Below are 21,446 nucleotides of genomic sequence, written 5' to 3' on the forward strand. Positions count from 1 at the left end.
CCTTTACCTTATTAAAAGCCTAAAGCCAGCTGACCTCCTAAGCTCTGCAAATTCTCCGGGAACGAACGGATGTCTTGGGAATAAGAAAACCCTTTCATCATGAACGCTCTGGAAAAAGATGAGCTGGGACAGGCAACAAGTTGCTGCAAAGGGAGGAGGAAGAGGCAGGAAGAGAGGCCAGCAAAGGCATTTGGCAGTGAGAGGGTCCTCCTTTCATCACCACTGAAGTGTGCTGCTTCCTGCTATTGAGAACAGCAACGCTGAAAGCCAGTGAAACACACCAAGGGAAGCTCCACAATGCACAGGTTTGTTCCCCAGGAGCTCCCAGGCTCCGCCAAGGTCAGAGCGCCTGCCAGGCCCCAGATAAAGTCTAGCTTGTGCCGTGCCACATCTGTCGGCACAGGGCAGCGACACCCGGGTGCTTGTGCCATCCGCCGTTATCTTAGCTGTTCCCTGTTCCCAACAGCTCCTGCCTTGGATGGCACAAGGGGCTCCAGAGTTCTTTGGGGGCCAATTCCTTTATTGTTGTTGTTGTTGTTTAGTTGTTTAGTCATGTCCGACTCTTTGTGACCCCCTGGACCAGAGCATGCCAGGCACTCCTGTCTTCCACTGCCTCCAACAGTTTGGTCAAACTCATGCTGGTAGCTTCGAGAACACTGTCCAACCATCTCGTCCTCTGTCGTCCCCTTCTCCTTGTGCCCTCCATCTTTCCCAACATCAGGGTCTTTTCCAGGGAGTCTTCTCTTCTCATGAGGTGGCCAAAGTCTTGGAGCTCAGCTTCAGGATCTGTCCTTCCAGTGAGCACTCAGGGCTGGTTTCCTTCAGAATGAAGAGGTTTGATCTTCTTGCAGTTCATGGGACTCCCAAGAGTCTCCTCCAGCACCAGAATTCAAAAGCATCAGTTCTTCGGCGATCAGCCTTCTTTATGGTCCAGCTCTCACTTCCATACATCACTACTGGGAAAACTATAGCTTTAACTATACGGACCTTTATTGGCAATGCGATGTCTCTGCTTTTTAAGATGCTGTCTAGGTTTGTCACTGCTTTTCTCCCAAGAAGCAGGCGTCTTTTAATTTCGCGACTGCTGTATTAGGTCAACCAAAAAGCTTTCAAATCCTCCAAAGCTGCTCATTAGGGCTAGACCTGGCTGGGGCAAAGGGGCTGGAGGGCAGCAGGTTGGGGGAAGGCCGAGCTAGATGATCAGGGAAGCAGCAGAAGGGGAACTGGGCTGGTGGCAACGAAGACTCCCATTCCAGCAATCCCAATATTTATGTGTTTTACTGTTTTTTCCAGCTCTCAACTGGCTAATCTGGTTTTAGCCTCCACTGTGCCCCAGTCCACGTAGGGTTAATAATAATAATAATAATAATAATAATAATAATAATTTTATTTGTACCCTGCCCATCTGACTGGGTTGCCCCAGCTGTCCTGGGCAGCTTCCAGCATATACAAAAAGATAATCAAACATTAAAAACCTCCTTTAGATGTATTTCCCTCAGACACGTTGAATTCTCACAGCCACCTAGACCTCTTTACAAGCTTTTCGATTTTTTTATTTATTTTGGCTGCGTCAGACCAACACAGCTACCTACCTGAATCTACAATATTAATATGTTTATCCACGTTGTGTGTAAAATATAAAGGAAAGTGAAATAACAGTCCATTTGCTGCTCCCTAAAAGGCACCTCAACCTGTATTTTTCCCCCATGGCCTCATGGAAAGGGTAGACCTGGCAAAAGAGCCCCATCTGTTCTCCCAACCTCGGAAGAGAATCACAACTTCTGGTTTCAGAACATCCTGAAATTCCCCAGGGAGACGGATCTGCTCTCTGTATGAGGAGAAGGGAAAGGGAGTGAGGGGGCCAGGGACAGCGTGGATCAAAGATCCGGCCTTCAGAGGTCGTGTGCCAGGGGCAAAGTGATCCTGGCAGCATCTGTGGGCTTCCTGGCTTCTCCTTGTGAGGAGGAAACGCAGGTCTACAGCCCACTCATGGATGGGCAAGCACGTGAGTCATCAGAGGGGTTTTTAAAAACAGGAAGAGGACTACAAAGGGATGGAAGGGCAAGGGTGGAGGAGACTTCTGAAGGCTGCACAAAGCGGTGCCTTGCTTTCAAGATGCTCCAGGGACTATTTCTAATATCTCTGGATTAACAACAGCCACCCCATCACATTTCTCCTTCCCTACTCAACTTTCCTCCCTTGCCCAAAATGCAAGCATTAGCTTGCTTACCTGCTCTCTCTCTCTCCCACCCCCACTCAGTCTTTACACTCCTTTACACCCCTCTCCCGCCTCGCCAGATGGATCAGCCAAACTCCAGGTGTCAGGAACAGGCCAATCATATGTCAATTGGCAGTTAAAAGGCGAGTCAGGTCAGCTCCTGCTTGGCAGGGGGTTGGACTCGATGGCCCTTGTGGTCTCTTCCAACTCTATGCTTCTATTCTATGATTCTCTCTCCACTAGTGGAGGCTGCCCAGCAGCCTTCCCTATCCTCAGCCCTCCCAATGTTCTGGCAGTGGCTGACTTGGGTACCATGCTGCCGTGTGCAAGGCCAAAATTTGTCCCCTACCCGTCCTCAACCTGCCTTCCCAAAAACGGGTGCCTGGCTTTGGGGAAGAAGTGCGAGGACTCAAGGACCCTGTCAGACCCTCACGCCACCTTCCCAAAGGCCTTGCTCACAACTCCTGCTTGGCTCAGCGCAGCGTGTGGGCACCAATCACAGTCCAAAATCTGCCCTTGGTTCTGGGCTGCCCTGGCTGGGGCTGGTAGGAATTGTAGTTGCCCTACAGTTTCATGCAAGATCATTCGAAACAGTCTCTGGTTTTGATTTAGGGGTAGAGACTAATAATAATTTAAAGTACAGCTCTGTTGCAGATCTTTCTATTAGACCAGGGTCCTCCCATCCAATGCAGCTGCACATGTCTTTTAATGAACTGAACATACTGAAAGATTATGAGGGCTTGGGAAGGGCGAGAGAAGTTTGTGTGCGTGAACTTAATAGCGTTTGGCTTATTTTTTTAGTTGCTATTTTGTTAATAGCTTTCCAGATTATAAATGCCTTTTTTATTTGTTTATCGTACAACATGACACATGCTGTAACTGTGATGCTTAACTTATTTTTTTACAGTGAGGGGGGGAAAGTATTTGATCCCCTGCTAAATTTGCCCGTTTGCCCTCTGACGAAGAAATGACAAGTCCATAATTTTAATGGTAGGTTTATTGTAGCTGCGAGAGACAGAATAACAACAGGAAAAACCCCAGAAACCCAGAAGACAAAAGTCAGAGATTGGTGTGCATTATAATGAGTGAAATAAGTATCTGATCCCTTTGCAAAAGATGACTTAGTACTTGGTGGCAAAACCCTTGTTGGCAATTACAGAGGTCAGACGTTTCTTGTAGGTGGCCACCGGGTTTGCACACATCTCGGGAGGTATTTTGTCCCACTCCTCTTTGCAGATCCTCTCTAAGTCAGTAAGATTTCGAGGCTGACTTAGCAGGGGATCAAATACTTTCCCCCCCCTCACTGTAGTTGCTGTTTTGCTAATGGTGTTTTATGGATAGTAATGGCTTCGCCGATTTGTTAATGGTATTATATGATGTGCGCTGTGATGTCCTTTATGTTTTTGTCATTTATTGTTTGTAAGCTGGGATTCGTTTGAATGGAAAGCAATAAACCCAAATAAAATCATGAGAAAGGCTGAAGGTGGATCTGCGTCACAGGCAGACGGATGCAAAGAAAGCTATGAGGGCAGGAGGCTGGGTAAATGCACGACTGACGTAAGACTGCAGGGTCTCTACCAAGGATGCCAACAGTAGCAAACCGGCTACTTGCTGTAAGCTCAAGTCCCTCAGGACGCCGGGGTGGGCTTTCAGTCTGTGTTTTTTTGGCAAAAAGCAAGGGACTCCTGGACTGTGCATTTGTGCCTGGAAGCAGAGATGTCCAAAGAATAAAACGTTCCTCCAGGCAGAATCCTTTGGCCAAGGTCCAAGGTAAGGTGCATCCCATCAGATAGCGGCTGAATCTCAGTGCATCCACGGCCCTTGTGCTAATAACCTCCCTCTTGGCTCCGTCGGCTGCTGCAGAAGCGAGGATCCCTGTTACAGGAAGCTGGTCGAGTCTGTCCTTAAGCGCTCGCTCAGACAGGTGATTCCTGAGGAAAGGATCTGTCCTCACTTCCTGGAAGACTGGCTGCCTGCAGAGGAGAGAGAGGGAGGGAGGGAAGCTATCAGCTAAAGCAGAATTCAGGACTGAGCGCCTCAGCATTGGGGGTGAGGCTATGCCCACAACGGCCACGTCCTCTAGGGGATTAACAGGGAGTCTGTGGTGCCAGAGGATGTGAACCGTTTACTGTAAGACAGAGTCACAGTCACTTTGTTAATTACTTATTACACGTTACTGCTTCCTCATTCATGGCTTAGTCTCTTCACCAGCTAAGGACATCCTGGATGCTCAAAGGGAAGGGCTGCATACTTAAGAACACATCTTTGCCCATCACTATGGCAAACTCTCTGGAAGCAGCAGGGTTGCAAACTGCTTCCCAAGTTTGCCTCTGTGCATGTGAGCCTCAACAGCAGCAGCAGCAGTCTTGAGGCTTCTCTGCCCTTCCTCCACTTCATAGCCCCCGCCCCCGCCCTGCCTGGCTCCTTGATGTCTCAAGACTGGGACCTCCCCCCCTCCCCCAAAACAAATTCGCCCCTTTGCATTGTTTGCTCAGTTTCCTGCCTTCAAAATGGGGCTGTGCCCTCCTCAATTTGAGAATTAATCAATGTCCGTGAAGCCTTCAGCAGATGAAGGATGACTACAGGAGCTGCTTATTTTTTAAAACCAGGCAAAAATTTGGAGTAAGGCTCTGCAGCCTCTTATAGTTGTTTTATCTGCAAGTCTTTTAGTTCTTATGCTCTTACAGCTGTTTTAACTTTGTTGGTTTTTAGCTCTTATCTGTTTTAATTATTAGTTTTTTTATCTATCCATTATCTGTGTTTAATCTTGTATTTTATTCGGATGTTTTATGCCTGTTTCCTTGTCCTCATTTGCCCTAACAATTATCGGTCAAAAATCCCAACTGCTATTTTATCTATATGCTTTTCTTAATCCTGATCTGTGACCGTAATAAAGTTCATTCATTCATTCATTGGAGTAAGGCTGCCTTCAAAGAAGAAGAGGAGGAGGAGTTTGGATTTGATATCCCGCTTTATCACTACCCGAAGGAGTCTCAAAGTGGCTCACAACCTCCTTTCCCTTCCTCCCCCACAACAAACACTCTGTGAGGTGAGTGGGGCTGAGAGACTTCAGAGAAGTGTGACTGGCCCAAGGTCACCCAGCAGCTGCATGTGGAGGAGCGGGGAAGCGAACCCCGTTCACCAGATTACGAGTCCACCGCTCTGAACCACTACACCACACAACGCCCCATGAGATCCCTGGGCCACTTCCACCTGATCCAATTTGTATCCTGGAGCGAAATTTCCCTCTTTAGGGCTAGCAAGCCAAAAAGGTTTGAGGAAACTGCGCTCAGGCCTTTCTCCTTTGACCAGCACAAGACTTGCTTCGTCAGGTAAGAAATCTTACTGCTTAAAATGTATGGAAGGGTTAGAAATGTGTTGTCTTTAAGACAATGGAGATGGTGGCCCAAACTAGGAAGGGCAACCACAAAAACCAAGTCATGCCACTAACAGGCAAAGGAAGGGGGAAGGAAGAAACTCCAGCTACTATCAGAAAACATTTCTTGTAAGCCTCAGAGCTTTTAAAAAAAGCTATAATGATGTGGGTTTGCATTATGAGAGTGCCACAAACTCTCAAGTTGACACTGTATGGAGGACTGGGGCTTCTATTCCACTCATGTGCCCAGAAGTTCAGTTCCACTTTCCCTGGAAAGCGGGGAGCACGGGGGCTTCAGGGACCGCTTTCTTGGCCAGTCTGCACTTTCCGCATTTCAGTCACGCTTCCTTTTCAGCGTGACAATGAGCCAGCAGCAGGAGCGAAGCAGGAAGAGCAGGAGGACTCCTGTGTGTGATCGCAGAGCCCTCTTGATCCAGGCTGGACAGAGCTCCTATCGCAGGAAACAGAATGCAGAGGCAACAGGAGTAAACAGAGGATGGCGGGCAGGGGCGGGGGGCTGCAGGGAGGCAGCAAGGAGTGCTTGACAGAGCGTGAGGCCAGAAGGAAAAAGCATCGAACCTGCCTGGAAAGCAGCTTCTCATTCCTAGTACCAGCTGTGCTAACCTTCTCATTTCGTGGACGTGATGAGGATGAGAACACTAAAAAAAACCCTCCTCTTTCCCGTCCTTCCATCTGCTGCATGGCGAAGGAAGATGCCAGGTGCTATTCAAGTTGCTGACATGGGCCCCAGGCTATGGGTGCTCAATGGTGCCGCTAAATGGTGCCTGCGACGTAACGTGATGTCACGATGTCACGTTGCGTAGGCATGCCGCAGCAGCACTTCTGAGGCTGTGTGGTGGAAAGCCAGTGTGGTGTAGTGGTTCAGAGTGGTGGACTCATAATCTGGTGAACCGGGTTCGCTTCCCTGCTCGTCCACATGCAGCTGCTGGGTGACCTTGGGCCAGTCACACAAGTCTCTCAGCCCCACTCACCTCACAGAGTGTTTGTTGTGGGGGAGGAAGGGAAAGGAGAATGTTAGCCGCTTTGAGACTCCTTCGGGTAGTGATAAAGCGGGATATCAAATCCAAACTCTTCTTCTTCTTCTGTGCGGGTCCCTGGAGGTCACGTCCAAGGCCTCGCCAGACGTCTGATACAACTTCCAATTTCGCAGGGCCTCGGACATTTCCTCAGGCCTCCAACGCAGCTTCCGGTACCAAACTGGAAGTTGTGTCCGAACCCCCACAATTTTTTTTGTGTGGGTGCCCAGGCACCCAGGGCCCCTAGAGTTGGCACCAGTGCAGCTATCGCCAAAGCCCCTGGAAGGAGCTATCCCAGAGAAGCATGCACACTTCTCCAACACAATCCTTTTCTTAACCCGTCTGGCTGTGTGCCATCAAGCAACGAGGTATTATTTGTCTGTTATCCACCCTAATACCCCAGAGCAGGTTACAGCAGCAAAGCAAAGCATTAAAAACAATTTACAATAACAACCATAAAAAGAAGGTGAGTCCCAAAAACATACACCTCCCTCAGGGGGCAAAAGACAGGGTCAAAGATGTTTCCTTGAACCAACCCAGACCATGTAAAATAAGGCGATTTTGCTCTTACTCTGCCTGCTCCTTGATGAGGATCCAGAAGAGCCGGGGCGGCTGGTTTGCTGGGGCCCAGACTGGGAGAACTGGGGAGCGATGGTTGGGACTTTGCCCCTTCCAGGCCTGGCATTTGGGAAGTCCGGGGAGCAAGGGAGCCTGGGTTTGCTGGGGAGGCCAGGAAGGAAGTCGCTGCAAGAGGGAGAAATGGAATTAAGAAACAGGGGACAGAGCAGCCTTTGCGACTTGGAGAAAGATGGGATATTAATCTTCTGAATTAATGAAGTCAACTGAGCACCACAAGACAAGGCAGAAGTTTGCAAGGAGTCTGGAATTCTGCAACAAAAGACTCTGAATCCTACAACATTTTGAAAACGTATCGGATTAGAATCAATTGATGTGGCAGACCCTTGTAACGAAATTGTTAAGTACCTGTTAAACAGCTGACACGTTGGCAAGGAACAGCATTCATACCATTTATTCAGGCAGTCGTCTCACATAAATTCCTCCTCAAAATTCACATTTCCCATTAAATACTTTAGCTTAACCTTCCTCAGTCTGACCCTACAACAGCTGCCTAAGTAAACAGCCACTGAAGTGAATGCACATTCTCCACCTTCCTCTGGGGCTGTCCAGTGCTAGTTTGTAACCTCCTCAGGGCAGGGACCTGTCCTCTTGCACTACTTAAAGCAGTAGATGCACCATATAACAGCAGGTGTTAATAGCTATGGAGAAGCTGCAGAAAGGAAGCCTGGGTCTTCCATTTGTCTCAGGGCTGAGTCCCAGAACTTCCTTTCATAAGGAAATAGGAGGAGCTGGCTGCACCAGGCCAATGTCCCATCTAGTCCTTCCTCCTGTTCTCACAGTGGCCAATCAGATTCCTGTGGGAAACCGGAAAGCAGGAACCGGCAAGCAGGATCCAAGCACAAGAGCCTTCTGCCCACCTCCTGTGCTTTCCAGCAACTGGGATTCAGAAACATGGCTGCCTCTAAATGTGGCCATCAGGGCCAGTAGCCATTGATAGCCCTCTCTTACATGAATTTGTCTAATTCTATTTTAAAGTCATCTCAGTTGGTCGCCATCAATGCCTCCTGAAAAAGCGAGTTCCACAATTTAACTAGTTTAACTGCTGGGAAAAGCTCAGAGTCAGGCTGAGTTTACATGCAGCCTCTGGCCATGTGAAAACTTGCCTCTGGGCATGGACAAAGTGAACACACACACACACACACACACACACACACACACACAATACTGCCTGTCTGCGACTTGGGCTTAGGAAAACCGATTTCTGGGCAAAGAAAGGGCTCATGCCTTTCCTCCCCTCTTCTTGGTTTGTTTGGTTTTTTAAAACTAAGCACAGAACACTCCATTGTTAAGAGGGTTCTCTGGCTGCCTTAACAGCGGCCCCATTAACTACGAACCAACGCTGCAAAACAACTTCAACAGTTTGCAGGGGATTCCAAATTTTGGGATTCATACTTAATGTTAAGTACAGACCCTGTGTTTCGTATCGATTTCTCAGTTTGTGGGGTGCTGAAAAATGCAGGGGTTTCGCTGCAAAAAAAACAAACAAAAAAAACTGCACAGGTTAATTTTCCTCTTAATAGCCAGGTTGTGACCCAACAGGCAAGGAGCAACTCAGGTGCAGGAAAGGAGTAAAAAGTGATAGATTCCTGAGATGTCTCAGGAATATAGAGAAGTAATTAAAACGGGACCTCAAAGGGTCTCTCACAAACAGGCCAACACAGATGCCCCATCAAAGAAAGTCACTGTGAGGGGAAGGGGGGGGGTTGAAAAAAGCAGGACTCTTCCCTCTTGAAAGGAATGTGGATGAGTTTGGAGAGCTTCCTCCACAGCCACCTGCCAGAGAGGTGGCCATAAGAGTTATCAACCTCCCAGCTTCTCCATTTCCTCAGATTGCTCCCATTGTTTGAGACTTTGCTTTTGCAAACTGTTGCCATTGATGGCTCAGGCCTGCTAATAAGGCAGTAAAAACTCCAGTGTTTGAACTGCCTTTCGGCAGCCCTGTTTGCTTGCTTCTTTTTACAGCCCTCTCTCTTATCTTTTCAGAAGATCTTGCCAAGCCCCTTTTCCAGTCGAGCAGGAAGCCTCTGGTCAAAAATAATAAATAATAAAAATACAGAGATCATTATCTGGTAGAATCTCAATCCTCATAGTTAGAAACTGAACTCAGAGGGGTCCAGAACCAAATGGAGCGGATTCTAAACGTTTCGTTTAGCAAAACAGGCTGTAATGGCTTGTGGGCCATTTCTAAACACATGGTCCCCCCTCCCCGCTACATTCACAATGCTCACTTCTTGTGCAATGATCTACTGGTATCTGACAGGTATTATCGATGACATCTGGAATGTATACAGACATGGACACTTGCTAAAGAACTTACAGCTCCTATTCAAATTTCAGTTTGAGATGAGATAGGCCTTTTGCCCAACTCATGGGAGCATCAGCCATGCAGCAGCCTTAGTACATCTAAATTCCCTGGGTCTATATTTTGGGAACTGCCTCTAGCAGCTTGGGGGGTGGGGGGAGTTGCTGGTGGAAATGGCACAAGGGGGAAAGGGTTTCAAGCCAGCCAGCCAGCCGGCTCGTTCTGCCCCCAGCCCAAATTCCATTCAGGGGCCTTCGTGGTTCCTTTTAAGCTCAGAGAACAACCTGCTCAGACATCCTGCGTCACGTCTGGTCTGGCCAAAACGTGCTCCATCAGCGAGCCCTTGTGGCTCTTCCCTCTCTCCTTTCTTCAAACTGTAATAAATGAAAATCTGCCCTAATTCCCTTAGGGGGGGCACAAGAGCCCTTATAGAGTCCGTTGCAGGTTCTCCATCAGTCAAGAGAAAATAACAGAGGCCAACCAGAGAATATTGAGAAGCAAAGCAGCTAGTAAGCCTGATCTGTATTGATCTGTTGCAACAGGGTACTCCCCTCTCACGCAGGAAAGGAGGAGGAACCCAGAACCCAGGTGTGTCCACCCTTATATAGACATTTTAAATTGCCCACCTTGGAGTCTAAGACTACCCCTAGAAACATCATACCTACATCACAGAAGGGGCGTAGTTCAAGACCACCCTCCAGAAACATCATACCTACATCACAGAAAGGGCGGTCTACAACAGAAATCTGAGTGCGTTGTTTACCTCCTGCCTGGCAGGTTACCTGTTAATGCTTACTTCATTGGATACCCTGGGGAGCCTGGCCAGTCTTTTGTAATGATAAATACTTAGTTCCTGAGCCAGGTCACAGGCTCACCCTATTCATACACAGACATACCCTTAAGACAGGATTTGTGAACGAAAAGACAATGGGGAGGCTTTTCCATTTCCCTTTGACCTTGCAGAGAAAACATTTGATCAGTTTGGGAGCCAAAATGGCTCCAGGACTGCCGTCCTGTGCTGCTTCAGACATGTGGTTTATGTACGTGTTTATGTACGTGTTTGCTTGGTACATTTATTATATATATAAGACCTTAATTTTTTTATTTCAAAACTCACAAAGTAGAGGGAGAATACAGGGGGCTGTCTTATTTATTTATTACACCTTTCCTCCGAGGAGCTCAAGACACTGTACTCCCTTTCCCCCATTTTACCCCCACAACAACCCTGCAAAGATGATTAGGCAGAGAAAGAGGGAGCCATTTGCCCAAGGTAACCCAACGAGCTTCGCAGCCGAGCAGGGATTTGAACCCTGGTCTCTCCCAGGGGCTAGTCTGACACTCTGACCGCTACGTCTTGGTCTGCCTTGACGAGTGCTGCCTGCTCTGGTCGTCCCCGGCCTGCCTGGTGCCCTCCAACGGCAGGTGCCAGGCGCTGAATCTTTGAGCCTCACACAAGGAATGCATGTGACATACGCTCCGTGGAATTTGCCTTCAGGGAAAATGGGTTTTATTGGGGATACACAAACCGGTGCCTCAAATCACATCCAGATATGAAGCACCTGACAAGGCCATCGCAGAATCTCCCTCAATCTCCGTATGTGAAGCAAGTCAACATTAACCAACCGCAACATCGTGACCCAACCACAACCTGAGGGCAAATCAGTCGAGCCGGCGGTGGGAATGAGCAGGGCTTCCGCGATATGACGGCGGCTAGGTGCTACTCTGGCAGGAAGAAGAAGGGGGGCCATGTGAGACATCCGCCACAGAGACATAAATCTTTATCTGCTGGCTCTCTGTGTTCTCTCGCTTTCTTGGGAGAAACCACCTTGAAGGCACGCAAGCGAAAGAAAAGAAATTCTGCTCCGGTGACTCATAAGCCACAAATAGTTGGGGGAGAGAATAAAACGCAAGTAGAACAATGTTCTCTCACCTTCCCACCCACGCCAGGAAACATTTAGTTATCTTCTAATATTACAACCAGGGAATCATTCAGGTATAGCATGGCATATACAGGGGGGACGGACACACCACTACTTAGCTGGGATCCAAATGCAGCATACCAGAGAATCACACAGCATGCCAGGGACCCAAGAACCTCAGGGCTGTATTCAACAAACTTTTACTCAGAGTAGACCCTCTGGAATTAATGGCCAGGAGTAACTTAGTTCCATTAATCTCTGTGGGTCTACAGTGAGTAAAAGTTTGTTGAATGATCAGCTTCATTTCTACGAAGTGTAAGCAGGTAATCCTCATGGCTCCACAGAAAAAAACATCTAAAGATGCACCAGAACATAAAAGCATAAGAGAACATCTACCATCTCTGCTCATAAGGCACAGTGGGATCAAGAAGTCCCTATCTATCTATCTATCTATCTATCTATCTATCTATCTATCTTTTATCTGAACTCATCTCCTACAGGTGACTGTGGGACAAAGGCAAGCCACTCGGGTATCTTACTGTCTTGGGAAAGAGTGTTCTTCAAGGATTTCCCTATCCAAGTAACCCTGCACAAATAGTTCATTGTTCTTATGGTTTCTCCAGATCACTTTCTTCCCTGCTCAAGAACCTGTGCAGCTGTTAACTCCGCTGTCGTGCAAGACTGAAAACTATTTGCCCAGCGTGGAGCTTCATTTATGGAGCTACCACGTTTTCAGAGCATCCACACATTTTCTTGCCACTTCCTCCCCTTAGCCACTGTGAGCATTTTTGTGGGTTGCGGCTGCACAAAAGGGCATCAGTGGATGGCAACACAAAGAGTTGGGGCTGATGCTAAGCTGTGCCTGAACAGGAACCCAGAAGGAGGCCCTGCTGAAATTGCTTGGAAACTGCCAAAAATGAAGAGTGAAAGGTAAGTAAAATAAATAAATCCCCTCTTCACCAGACCCCAGGGGCCAAAAGCAGCTCTCCAGGCCTCTCTGTCTGGGCACCCACCTCAGTGGCCCTGATCCGTGCCCTCTTTCAAGTGCTTTTGGTCAGCTGGAATGTACCCTTGAACTGCATTGTGTTTTAAAATGCCTGGAGAACAGAGGGGTGTTTGTGCAAAAACCTGAGTTTTTGCGTGAATTGCCCCCATTGCCCCCACCTGCTTGTTGTCTCTTTCCCTACGCACCATTTGCATGTGGCCCCTGGAAAGTTGCCCACAAGGGAATGTGGCCCTTGGCTCCTCAACCCTGATCTAGCCCAATGCCTTGCTTCTTTTTTCAGCCAGCCAGTTGCTTCTAAGAATCTTATAAGTAGGCATCACAAGGGTGATGGCCGTCCCGTGGGGTTCTGACTCCAGCAGGTGGGACTCGGGAGTTAGACTGCGACTAAACATGGAGGTTCCATTTCTCTACCATGGCTAACACCTGCTGATGATAGACTTCCTCAAGGAAGGGACTATGGATCTATCTAGTTCAGCATTCTGTTCGCAACAGCAGCCAGACAGGTGGCTTCCAAGAGGCTTGCAAACCGGGAATGAAGACACACACAAACACACACAGCTCTCTTTGTTCCTGATGCAGTTTATCTGTACCATTTCAAGACAACAGCTGTTTAACAGAAGAGGCCTAACTTCAGGGAAGTCAATTCCCACCTCAACCTCCTCTCTGGGCAACGCTTGAACACCCTGACACTTTTATAGCCCTCCTAAAGTGAACGTCATGCTATACAGAGACGCAACCAGAACTATATACACGCAGGTTGGATTTATGTGGCACCTTCTGAAACACATTTGCCCCCTTGCAAAAAGGGGGTGGGGAACCTTCTCCCCCCTCCACCACTGCTGAGGGCTGCTTGCTCTTTGGGGACCCTTAACACCAAGCATAATTACTGGCCCAAAAATAACAATAAAAAAAAAATGAACGCAAGATTATTGCCTCTGCTCTGCCTCCACAGCTGGAGGCAGTGAGAGAGAATGTGCTCTTGTGCTCGGATCCTGCTTGCAGATTTCCCGCAGGCACCTGGTTGGCCACTGTGAGAACAGGGTGCTGGGCTAGATGGGCCGTTGGCCTGATCCAGCCAGCTCTTCTTACGTTCTTAATCTTCCACTTTGAAAGGGGAAAACACACATTGTGCAATGGAATGATTAACTGTGGCTACAGATTTTTGCTTTTGGGCTGCAAAACACAGGCGTCTGTTTCTTTAGCGCAGAAGTCCAGACTGCCTGCTTCGAGATGCTGATTCCCGCAGCCAGGACAAGTCAAGGACTTCTGCGGTTGCTGCCCCGGAACTGGGAGACGTCTGGAAGACTTATGAGCAAATGAATCTATCTTACACCAAATCATTTGGGCCATTAATGTCATGATTCTTTATGAGACTTGGCTTGCTTTGGTACACTGCAGCTCCTACAAGTTTCAAACCACATTTTGCAACTAAAGACTCTGTAAACACACAGAAAAGATATGGGTGAAATAACACCTTGGGCAACTTAAAGGTAAAGGGACCCCTGACCATTAGGTCCAGTCACGGACGACTCTGGGGTTGCGGCGCTCATCTTGCTTTATTGGCTGAGAGAGCCGGCGTACAGCGTCTGGGTCATGTGGCCAGCATGACTAAGCTGCTTCTGGCGAACCAGAGCAGCGCACGGAAACGCCGTTTACCTTCCCATTGGAGCGGTACCTATTTATCTACTTGCACTTTGATGTGCTTTTGAACTGCTAGGTTGGCAGGAGCAGGGACCGAGCAACGGGAGCTCACCCCGTCGCGGGGATTCGAACCGCCGACCTTCTGATCGGCAAGTCCTAGGCTCTGTGATTTAACCCAAAGCACCACCCGCGTCCCTTTGGCCAACTTGGACGGTTTTAAAAGACTGTTAGACAAATTCATGCAGCAAAAAGCTGCCAACGGCTACTAGCCACCACTGCTATGTTCTACCTTCCTTGCCAGAGGGGGTATGACTCTGAATACCAATCACTGGGAATCACAAGCAGGGAGAGTCCTGTCGCACTCGGGTCCTGGCTTGTGGGCTTCCCTTAGGCATCTGACTAGCCCCTGTGAGAACAGGATGCTGGACCAGCCGAGAGCCCTGCTTACGTCCATGGCACTGATTCACACCCGTGAAATGTCACGTCTGCCCATTTGCCTCGGAACTTCCCCATTTGCAAGAAACACATTCAAAGCAAAACGCTATGAATTATTATTATGAATTAGCCGAAGGCTAATTGCAATTGATGGACAAAAGCTACAGTGGAATGTGAACACTGAGAGGAACATTTACGAATAAACTTCTGATGGTAAGAGTAATTTGGCAGTGGAACGGACAACCTCAGATGGTGATCAACTCCCCTTCATTGGAGTTTTCTAAACAGAGGTTGTCACCTGTTAGGGATTCTTTACCTGCGATTTCCACATTGTAAGGGGGCTACTCTATTCCGAACTTAAAAATGGAAAGCGTAATGCTGGTGGTCAACAAAAGAGGTTTAAAGACTCTCTCAAGGCAAATCTAAAAAAAATGTAGTATAAACACCAACAACTGGGAAACACTGGCCTGTGAGCACTCCAACTGGAGAACAGCCTTTACCAAAGGTGTCATGGGCTTTGAAGATGCTCAAATTCAGGATGAAAGGGAGAAATGTGCTAAGAGGAAGGCACACTTGGCAAACCCTCACAATGATCAGCTCCCACCCGGAAACCAATGTCCCCACTGTGGAAGGACGTGTGGATCCAGAATTAGCCTCCACAGTCACTTACGGACTCACTGTTAAAACCGTATTCATGGAAGACAATATTACTTGGCTACAAGTGATCGCCAAAGAAAAATAAAGAAGAAATAGGGGGCTGAGCCCGGTGACCCTTGGGGTCCCTTCTGACTTTATGATTCTGCAATTCTATGATAAACACGCTACTTAAGAATTTACAGGCCACTCTTTCAATAGACCATACACTTACATACCTGTCTGACGGTCGGTCTACGCTGTCCTGGGCAACACTGAAGGACTGGAGAGTCAGGATCTCAGCAGCTGATGGGGGAGAACCAACCATTCCAAGATGCCCCAGGGACCCCTCAGAGGTTTCAGTTTCAACTGCTGTTTTAGAAAAGAAATGCTTCAGGATTTGGGAGGTGTGCTTTTTCTGCCAAATGTTTGGGCCCACCTCTCGTGTCCCGTGCCCCGTCTGCTGGTCCACCCATCTTTCAAACCCTCTTGTGGCAATAACGTTCCCCCAACTTGATGCCCTGCAGTGGGTTTGGACTACAAATCCCATCATGCTGTCTGGTGCTGATGGGAGTTGTAGTCCAAAAATCTAGATGACACCAGATTGGGGGAGTGCTAGCAGCGTAATATCTAGACCAGAGCAGCATGTTCACTGATATGCCTCGGAATGGCCGACTTAAACCTAAAATTCGCGGACTTCCATCCAATCCTTACACGATGAAGAGAAGCAGAGCTCAGAATGGCTGGGTCTCTTGCCGCTGCGGGTGGGGGGACGGGAGTTCTGCTCAGGCTGGAGATGGCTGTCCCTGCTACAGGAAGAAAGGGCATCATTTTCTGGCCTGGCAAGGAAAACGAAAAGTCAAAGAACGGTGAATGCTTGTAACTGAAAACTATTACCATGCAATAATTATTGCCTCCTGCATTTCCTGTAACAGAGAGGCATTTTGCATCGCAAGCTGGCTTGCCAGCACCAAAGCAGCCTTGCGGTGCAGTTTCCCCCTTGTTTACCGAAGTCAGGACATTTTTGCGGAGAACTCTGGGATTATGTACGCAGCTCCTTAGCAAAGCTGGGCAAAAGCCTCCCCTCAACTCCTTCCACTGTGTCAGATCAAAATTTACATTTACATTTGATTCTGTCCCTTTTATAGTAAGCTGAATGCTGCACCTGCCTTATAGGAAGTCTTCCACTGGCCCATTAGCTCATTACGGTCTGCTCCAGGCTTCCCTAATCTGGTGGCTCCCTCCCATAGGTTTTCCGACTGCAGCTCCAAACATCCCTGACCACTGCTCATGCTGGCTGGGCTAAAGGGAATTGTTGTCCAACAATATGCCCAGAGATCAATGTAAATGGCAGAGATGCAGCATTCTGATGACAGGGCCTGATCCGGTGAATGGCAAAGGCTTTCCTCAAATCCAACTGAGAAAGAAATAATGATTCCCCCTGGTCTGGAGAACGCCAAATTAAATTGCCAGGTCCGAAATGTGCCTTGCAGGAAGCGGCAAGTGAAATCTGAGGCTCCCACGAGTGGCACCTGGGGCTGGTGTCCACATGACGCATCAAAAGGCCTGTGCAAGGGATTATCGCAAGGGATTATCGCAATCCTTGTGATGTTATCTACGGTTGCAGCAGCTGCGGCAGAGGTGGTCCACTATGGCCACTCCATCCGTCTGGCTTGGAGCAGCTGCTGTTTGGCTATTCCTGCTCCAGGACTTCACAAGGTTGGTCCAAGGCATTTTGCAGCCTGTGGCAGAGCAGCAAATGCTCCCTGTCTGTCTCTTCCCAGACATAATAATTTAATAATTTCTTTTTTAAAATCAAGGTGAATAGTACCCCTGACAGTAGCAACCCTCATTTACCTACTTTCTTTTTCTTTGCTCCATTCAAACTGCCGCCGCCCGCACCTCCCTGTCATCGTTCTTCTCTTGGACTACTGCAATGCGCTCTACGTGGGGCTACCTTTGAAGGAGACCCGGAAACTGCAACTAATCCAGAATGCGGCAGCTAGACTGGTGACTGGGAGCGGCCGCCAAGACCACATAACACCGGTCCTGAGAGATCTGCATTGGCTCCCAGTACGTTTCCGAGCACAATTCAAAGTGTTGGTGCTGACCTTTAAAGCCCTAAACGGCCTCGGTCCAGTATACCTGAAGGAGCGTCTCCGCCCCCATCGTTCAGCCCGGACACTGAGGTCCAGCTCCGAGGGCCTTCTGGCGGTTTCCTCCCTGCGAGAAGTGAGGTTACAGGGAACCCGACAGAGGGCCTTCTCAGTAGTGGCGCCCACCCTGTGGAACACCCTCCCTTCAGATGTGAAGGAAATAAGCAGCTATCTTTAAAAGACATCTGAAGGCAGCCCTGTTCAGGGACGTTTTTAATATTTAATGCTGTACTGTTTTTAACATTTGATTGGGAGCCGCCCAGGGTGGCTGGGGAAACTCAGCCAGATGGGCGGGGTTCCATTCCACTCATGCTCAGTCGGCAGAGCATGAGACTCTTAATCTCAGGGCCAAGGGTTCGATTCCCACGTTGGGTAAAAGATTCCTGTGTGGCAGGAGGTTAGACTAGATGACCCTGGTTGTTCCTTCCAACTGTACAATTCTACGATTCCTGAGTTTACGCTTCTCTTTGAAGCAGCATCTTGTGCACACATAACGCTTCACTGAATACAAGGGGACTTAGTAAGCTTAGGGTGTTTTCCATTGCCCATTGCAAAATGAGCCATGAATCAGACTCTGAGTAAACAGGTACAGAGTTGCCACGGTGTAAATCTCTTTCCCTCCAATCCACGTTAACACCAGTACTTCGCTGCCCCTTTAGTAATAATAATAATAATAAATAATAAATTGTATTTATACCCCGCCCTCCCAAGCCAGAGCCAGGCTCAGGGCGGCTAACAACAATAAAATAAAATCACAGTAAAAACAGAATAGGGGGGAAAGAGAGGGAGAAAAAAAAACCCAATTTAAAATACAGGTTAAAATGCAATTTAAAATGCAGTCTCATTTTAAAATAGCTGATAAATCAAAACCATAAGGGGAGGGAAATGTAAGGGTCAGACCGAGTCCCAACCAAAGGCCAGGCGGAACAGCTCCGTCTTGCAGGCCCTGCGGAAAGATGTCAAGTCCTACAGGGCCCTGGTCTCTTGTGACAGAGCGTTCCACCACGTCGGGGCCAGTACTGAAAAGGCCCTGGCCCTAGTTGAGACCAATCTAACCACCTTGAGACCTGGGACCACCAACGTGTTGTTATTTGTGGACCTTCAGCTGGCTGCCTGGCTCACAGCGTGGATGGAAAGTGGCTCGTGCCCGCTTCACGACCTGCTCCTCCCGCTCTGCCACCTCTGCTCTTCCCCAGCTGAGCAGCAGTCAGTACAGTGGGAACAACAGGTAGTTTTGTCTTGTATCTGCTGTAGCAACCGCTGTGAGGGGCAGCTTGTGATGGGCCTCTGTGCTGGGGATTCCCTCAGCCGACTCTCGGGCTGGCACAAAACCAAGCAAACTGCCCCCTCCCCTCGCCTTTTGTGGGTGTTTGGCCCAGGCGCCATGGGAAAGGAAGTGCTGGGCTTGCTAGGCTGGCCAGTGGGATGGCTCCGCTTGCCAGGTGCAAGAGCACAGCAAGCTGCACAAATTTATTTCTTTATTTAAATTTATATGCTGCCCTTCATCCAAGGATGACAGGGTGATTTAGGGTATAAAAACACACAACATAGTAACAAACAAAACTATAGTGCCCTGCACACTGTCTTAAAGGCCACAGATTGTTTAATTAACCAAAGGCCCGGTTGAAGAGGAACATTTTCACCTGGTGCCTAAAGGTGTATAATGAAGGTGCCAGGTGAGCCTCCCTTGGAATAGAATACCAGAAATGAGGAGCTACTGCAGACCAGGCTCGCTCTTGTGTTGCCGCTCAGTCCTCATGTGGCACATCAAGAAGGGCCTCAGAGGATGACCGCAGGGTCCTGGACAGTTCATATGAGGAGAGGCGGCCCACCTGTCCAATCTGAAGAAGCAGCATCAGGCGAGTGCCAAGTGTCACAACTGGCAACAGGTGACTCTGAGCCACCTGCCATCGGGTATAACTGGCCCAAAGGAATCCAGAGATGGCAGAAGCAACAGGGCACAGGAAGCAGAGTGTCTTTGCTCATCAGCCACCTGAGGTCAGTGTCTCATTTTGTCCAGCCAGAGGGCTGGCACTGCTCCCTCAGCAACCATGCTCCAACATGGAGGTTCCATTTGGCTATCTTGGCTGATACCAGTGCACTGGAATGCATTCAAGGAAGAGACCTGCCTGATCAGAGCAAAGGCTGGCATTATTTAGGCAACCGGCTTCCAATAAGGTACTTCTAGGAAGTCTTGTTTCACACTGCAGATGGCTTGCAGGAACAGAAGCACACCAACACTCCTGTTCCTTAGAGCAGGGGTTGGGGGGCCTGATACCCTACAGATGTTGATGGACTACATCTCCCATCATCCCTGCCATGCTGAGGCTGATGGGAGCTGGAGCCCAGTGACTTAAGCATGGGCACAGGTTGCTACCTTAAGCTATTACTGACCATTTCCCAGTTTGCGTGTGACATGGTGTGCTCCAAGGGAGCCTGTCTCTGGCATAGAATATTACATCATCATCATCATCATCATTATCATTATTATTATTATTATTATTATTATTATCATTACTACTACTACAGCAACCTTTAGTAAGCTGGAGCCTTCGAGTTGTTTTAGACTCCCAGCAGCCAGCTCAATGGTTAGCGATGACCAGAGTGGTACTCCTGCAATATCTGGAGGGCACCAGGTTGGTACTGCGCTGGGGGAAATGCTTTCATCATCAATTCGTTTCCCAACAGCCTGGGTCTGAGAGCGCTTTGCATCTCATCTCTCTCCCACCCACCCCCACCCGAGTTTTCACAGCCTTGTGAGTGAAAATTGAGAGGGGAGAGAAAAAGGAGCAAAGAGGGGTAATTTCATGGCACTTATCCAGCGCATTGTTTAAATCTAACCACTTCATTATTTCCACGCTGGCTGTTTCTGTTGCTAAGTTCTGTTAGGTCTTGCAAATGGTGACAGCAGGGGTAAAAGTAGGCAGAAAAGAAAGAGAAGCGGCAGAGAGTTTGTGAAAGCTATTACCTCTCTGCAGTGGTTGTGCGCTGTTCAAAAAGTAAAGGGAGGGAGTGACAGCAGGTGGAAAGCTTTAGATCTCACTATATTTTTAGAAGCATAATCCACCATATTGTAATAAGGAGGACTTCTCATTCTATCGTACCTGAAAACACCTAGAAAACGAAGAAAGCCCCACCTGCTAGGAAGGGCAATGAGAAGCCTGCTATTTTGCAAATGCCTCTTCTTCACATTTATGCAGTTTAAAAGCTTCCTGCCATGCACGCTGAGATGAAACACCAACCGTGGCTGGAAATGTCACAAGAAAACCAGCAAGGGCGCTTAAAAAACTAAGCAGATGACAGCCATTCCTGCAAACCAGGCCGCTCTTCCCAACAGTTCTGGCTGGCTCCCATGCTGGCTCCCTAATTTGGGTAATAATGCAAAAAGGGCTGTTGAGCCTGAGAAACAAAACCGGCTTCTTTGAACAACTATGTTCATATTGGTCAGATTTAGCTGCAATTCCTGCATTGCAAGGGCTTGAACCAGCTGACCCTTTGGGTCTGTTCCAGCTCTACAATTCTATGCTTCTGAGATGACGATGATGATACCATATCACATTTTTGAGCATCCAAAGCTTATCTGCATCATCTTGCCAGCCTTACAACATCTTTCTGAAGACTGGAGCATTCACAGAACAGCAGCCTCTTTGCGCTTTTGCCCTCTGCACTCTTCCTGCTTCCTCCTGACCTTTACGCATTGTCTCCAAGTGTTTCTTTTGGATGGAGGTTCTGCCTCTTTCTCCATACAGATTTGTACAAACATTGACACAGCATGGATGTGAACCTGTGGCCTTTCAGATGCTGCTAGGTGACGACGGCAGGAGAGAGACACTAGCATCTGGCAAGAAACACAGGACAGGAGGGGAGAGGCCTTGTGATTTCCCCTGCTCCTTTCCCTGAGTCACTGGCTCTTAAGAGCTGTAGCTGGAGGAAGCGGCTCCAGGGAGGGCGTAGGAGGGCCTGGCTAGCCCAAGGGCTTTATAGGAACATGCACAGCAAAGCTGGAGGTCGACACCAAAGGCAGGGCTTTGCCTATTCCACTCTCTTTCAAAAAATCTGCATCTAGAGGCAATCCAAATATTAC

General features: G+C 48.5%; 1 protein-coding gene across 8 annotated transcripts in view; it reads right to left on the minus strand.

Annotated features, from left to right (window-relative positions):
- ARMC9 (armadillo repeat containing 9) overlaps positions 1 to 21,446 on the minus strand; it is a 104,670-nt gene that overhangs the window by 15,308 nt on the left and 67,916 nt on the right. For 7 of the 8 annotated variants that reach the window (XM_053390846.1, XM_053390845.1, XM_053390843.1 and 4 more), the window contains 4 exons: positions 15,921 to 16,045; positions 15,446 to 15,578; positions 7,203 to 7,375; positions 3,198 to 4,191 (listed from right to left, as the gene is read on the minus strand). The exons of the other annotated variant lie outside the window; for it this stretch is intronic. In XM_053390846.1, the coding sequence (XP_053246821.1) occupies positions 4,169 to 4,191; positions 7,203 to 7,375; positions 15,446 to 15,578; positions 15,921 to 16,045 (454 nt within the window). In that variant the 3' untranslated portion in view covers positions 3,198 to 4,168. Of the gene's footprint in view, positions 1 to 3,197; positions 4,192 to 7,202; positions 7,376 to 15,445; positions 15,579 to 15,920; positions 16,046 to 21,446 lie in introns of those variants that run through there. 8 annotated transcript variants of the gene reach the window in all.

Source organism: Podarcis raffonei, chromosome 5 (assembly GCF_027172205.1).
Source record: "Podarcis raffonei isolate rPodRaf1 chromosome 5, rPodRaf1.pri, whole genome shotgun sequence".
Lineage (NCBI taxonomy): Eukaryota > Metazoa > Chordata > Lepidosauria > Squamata > Lacertidae > Podarcis > Podarcis raffonei.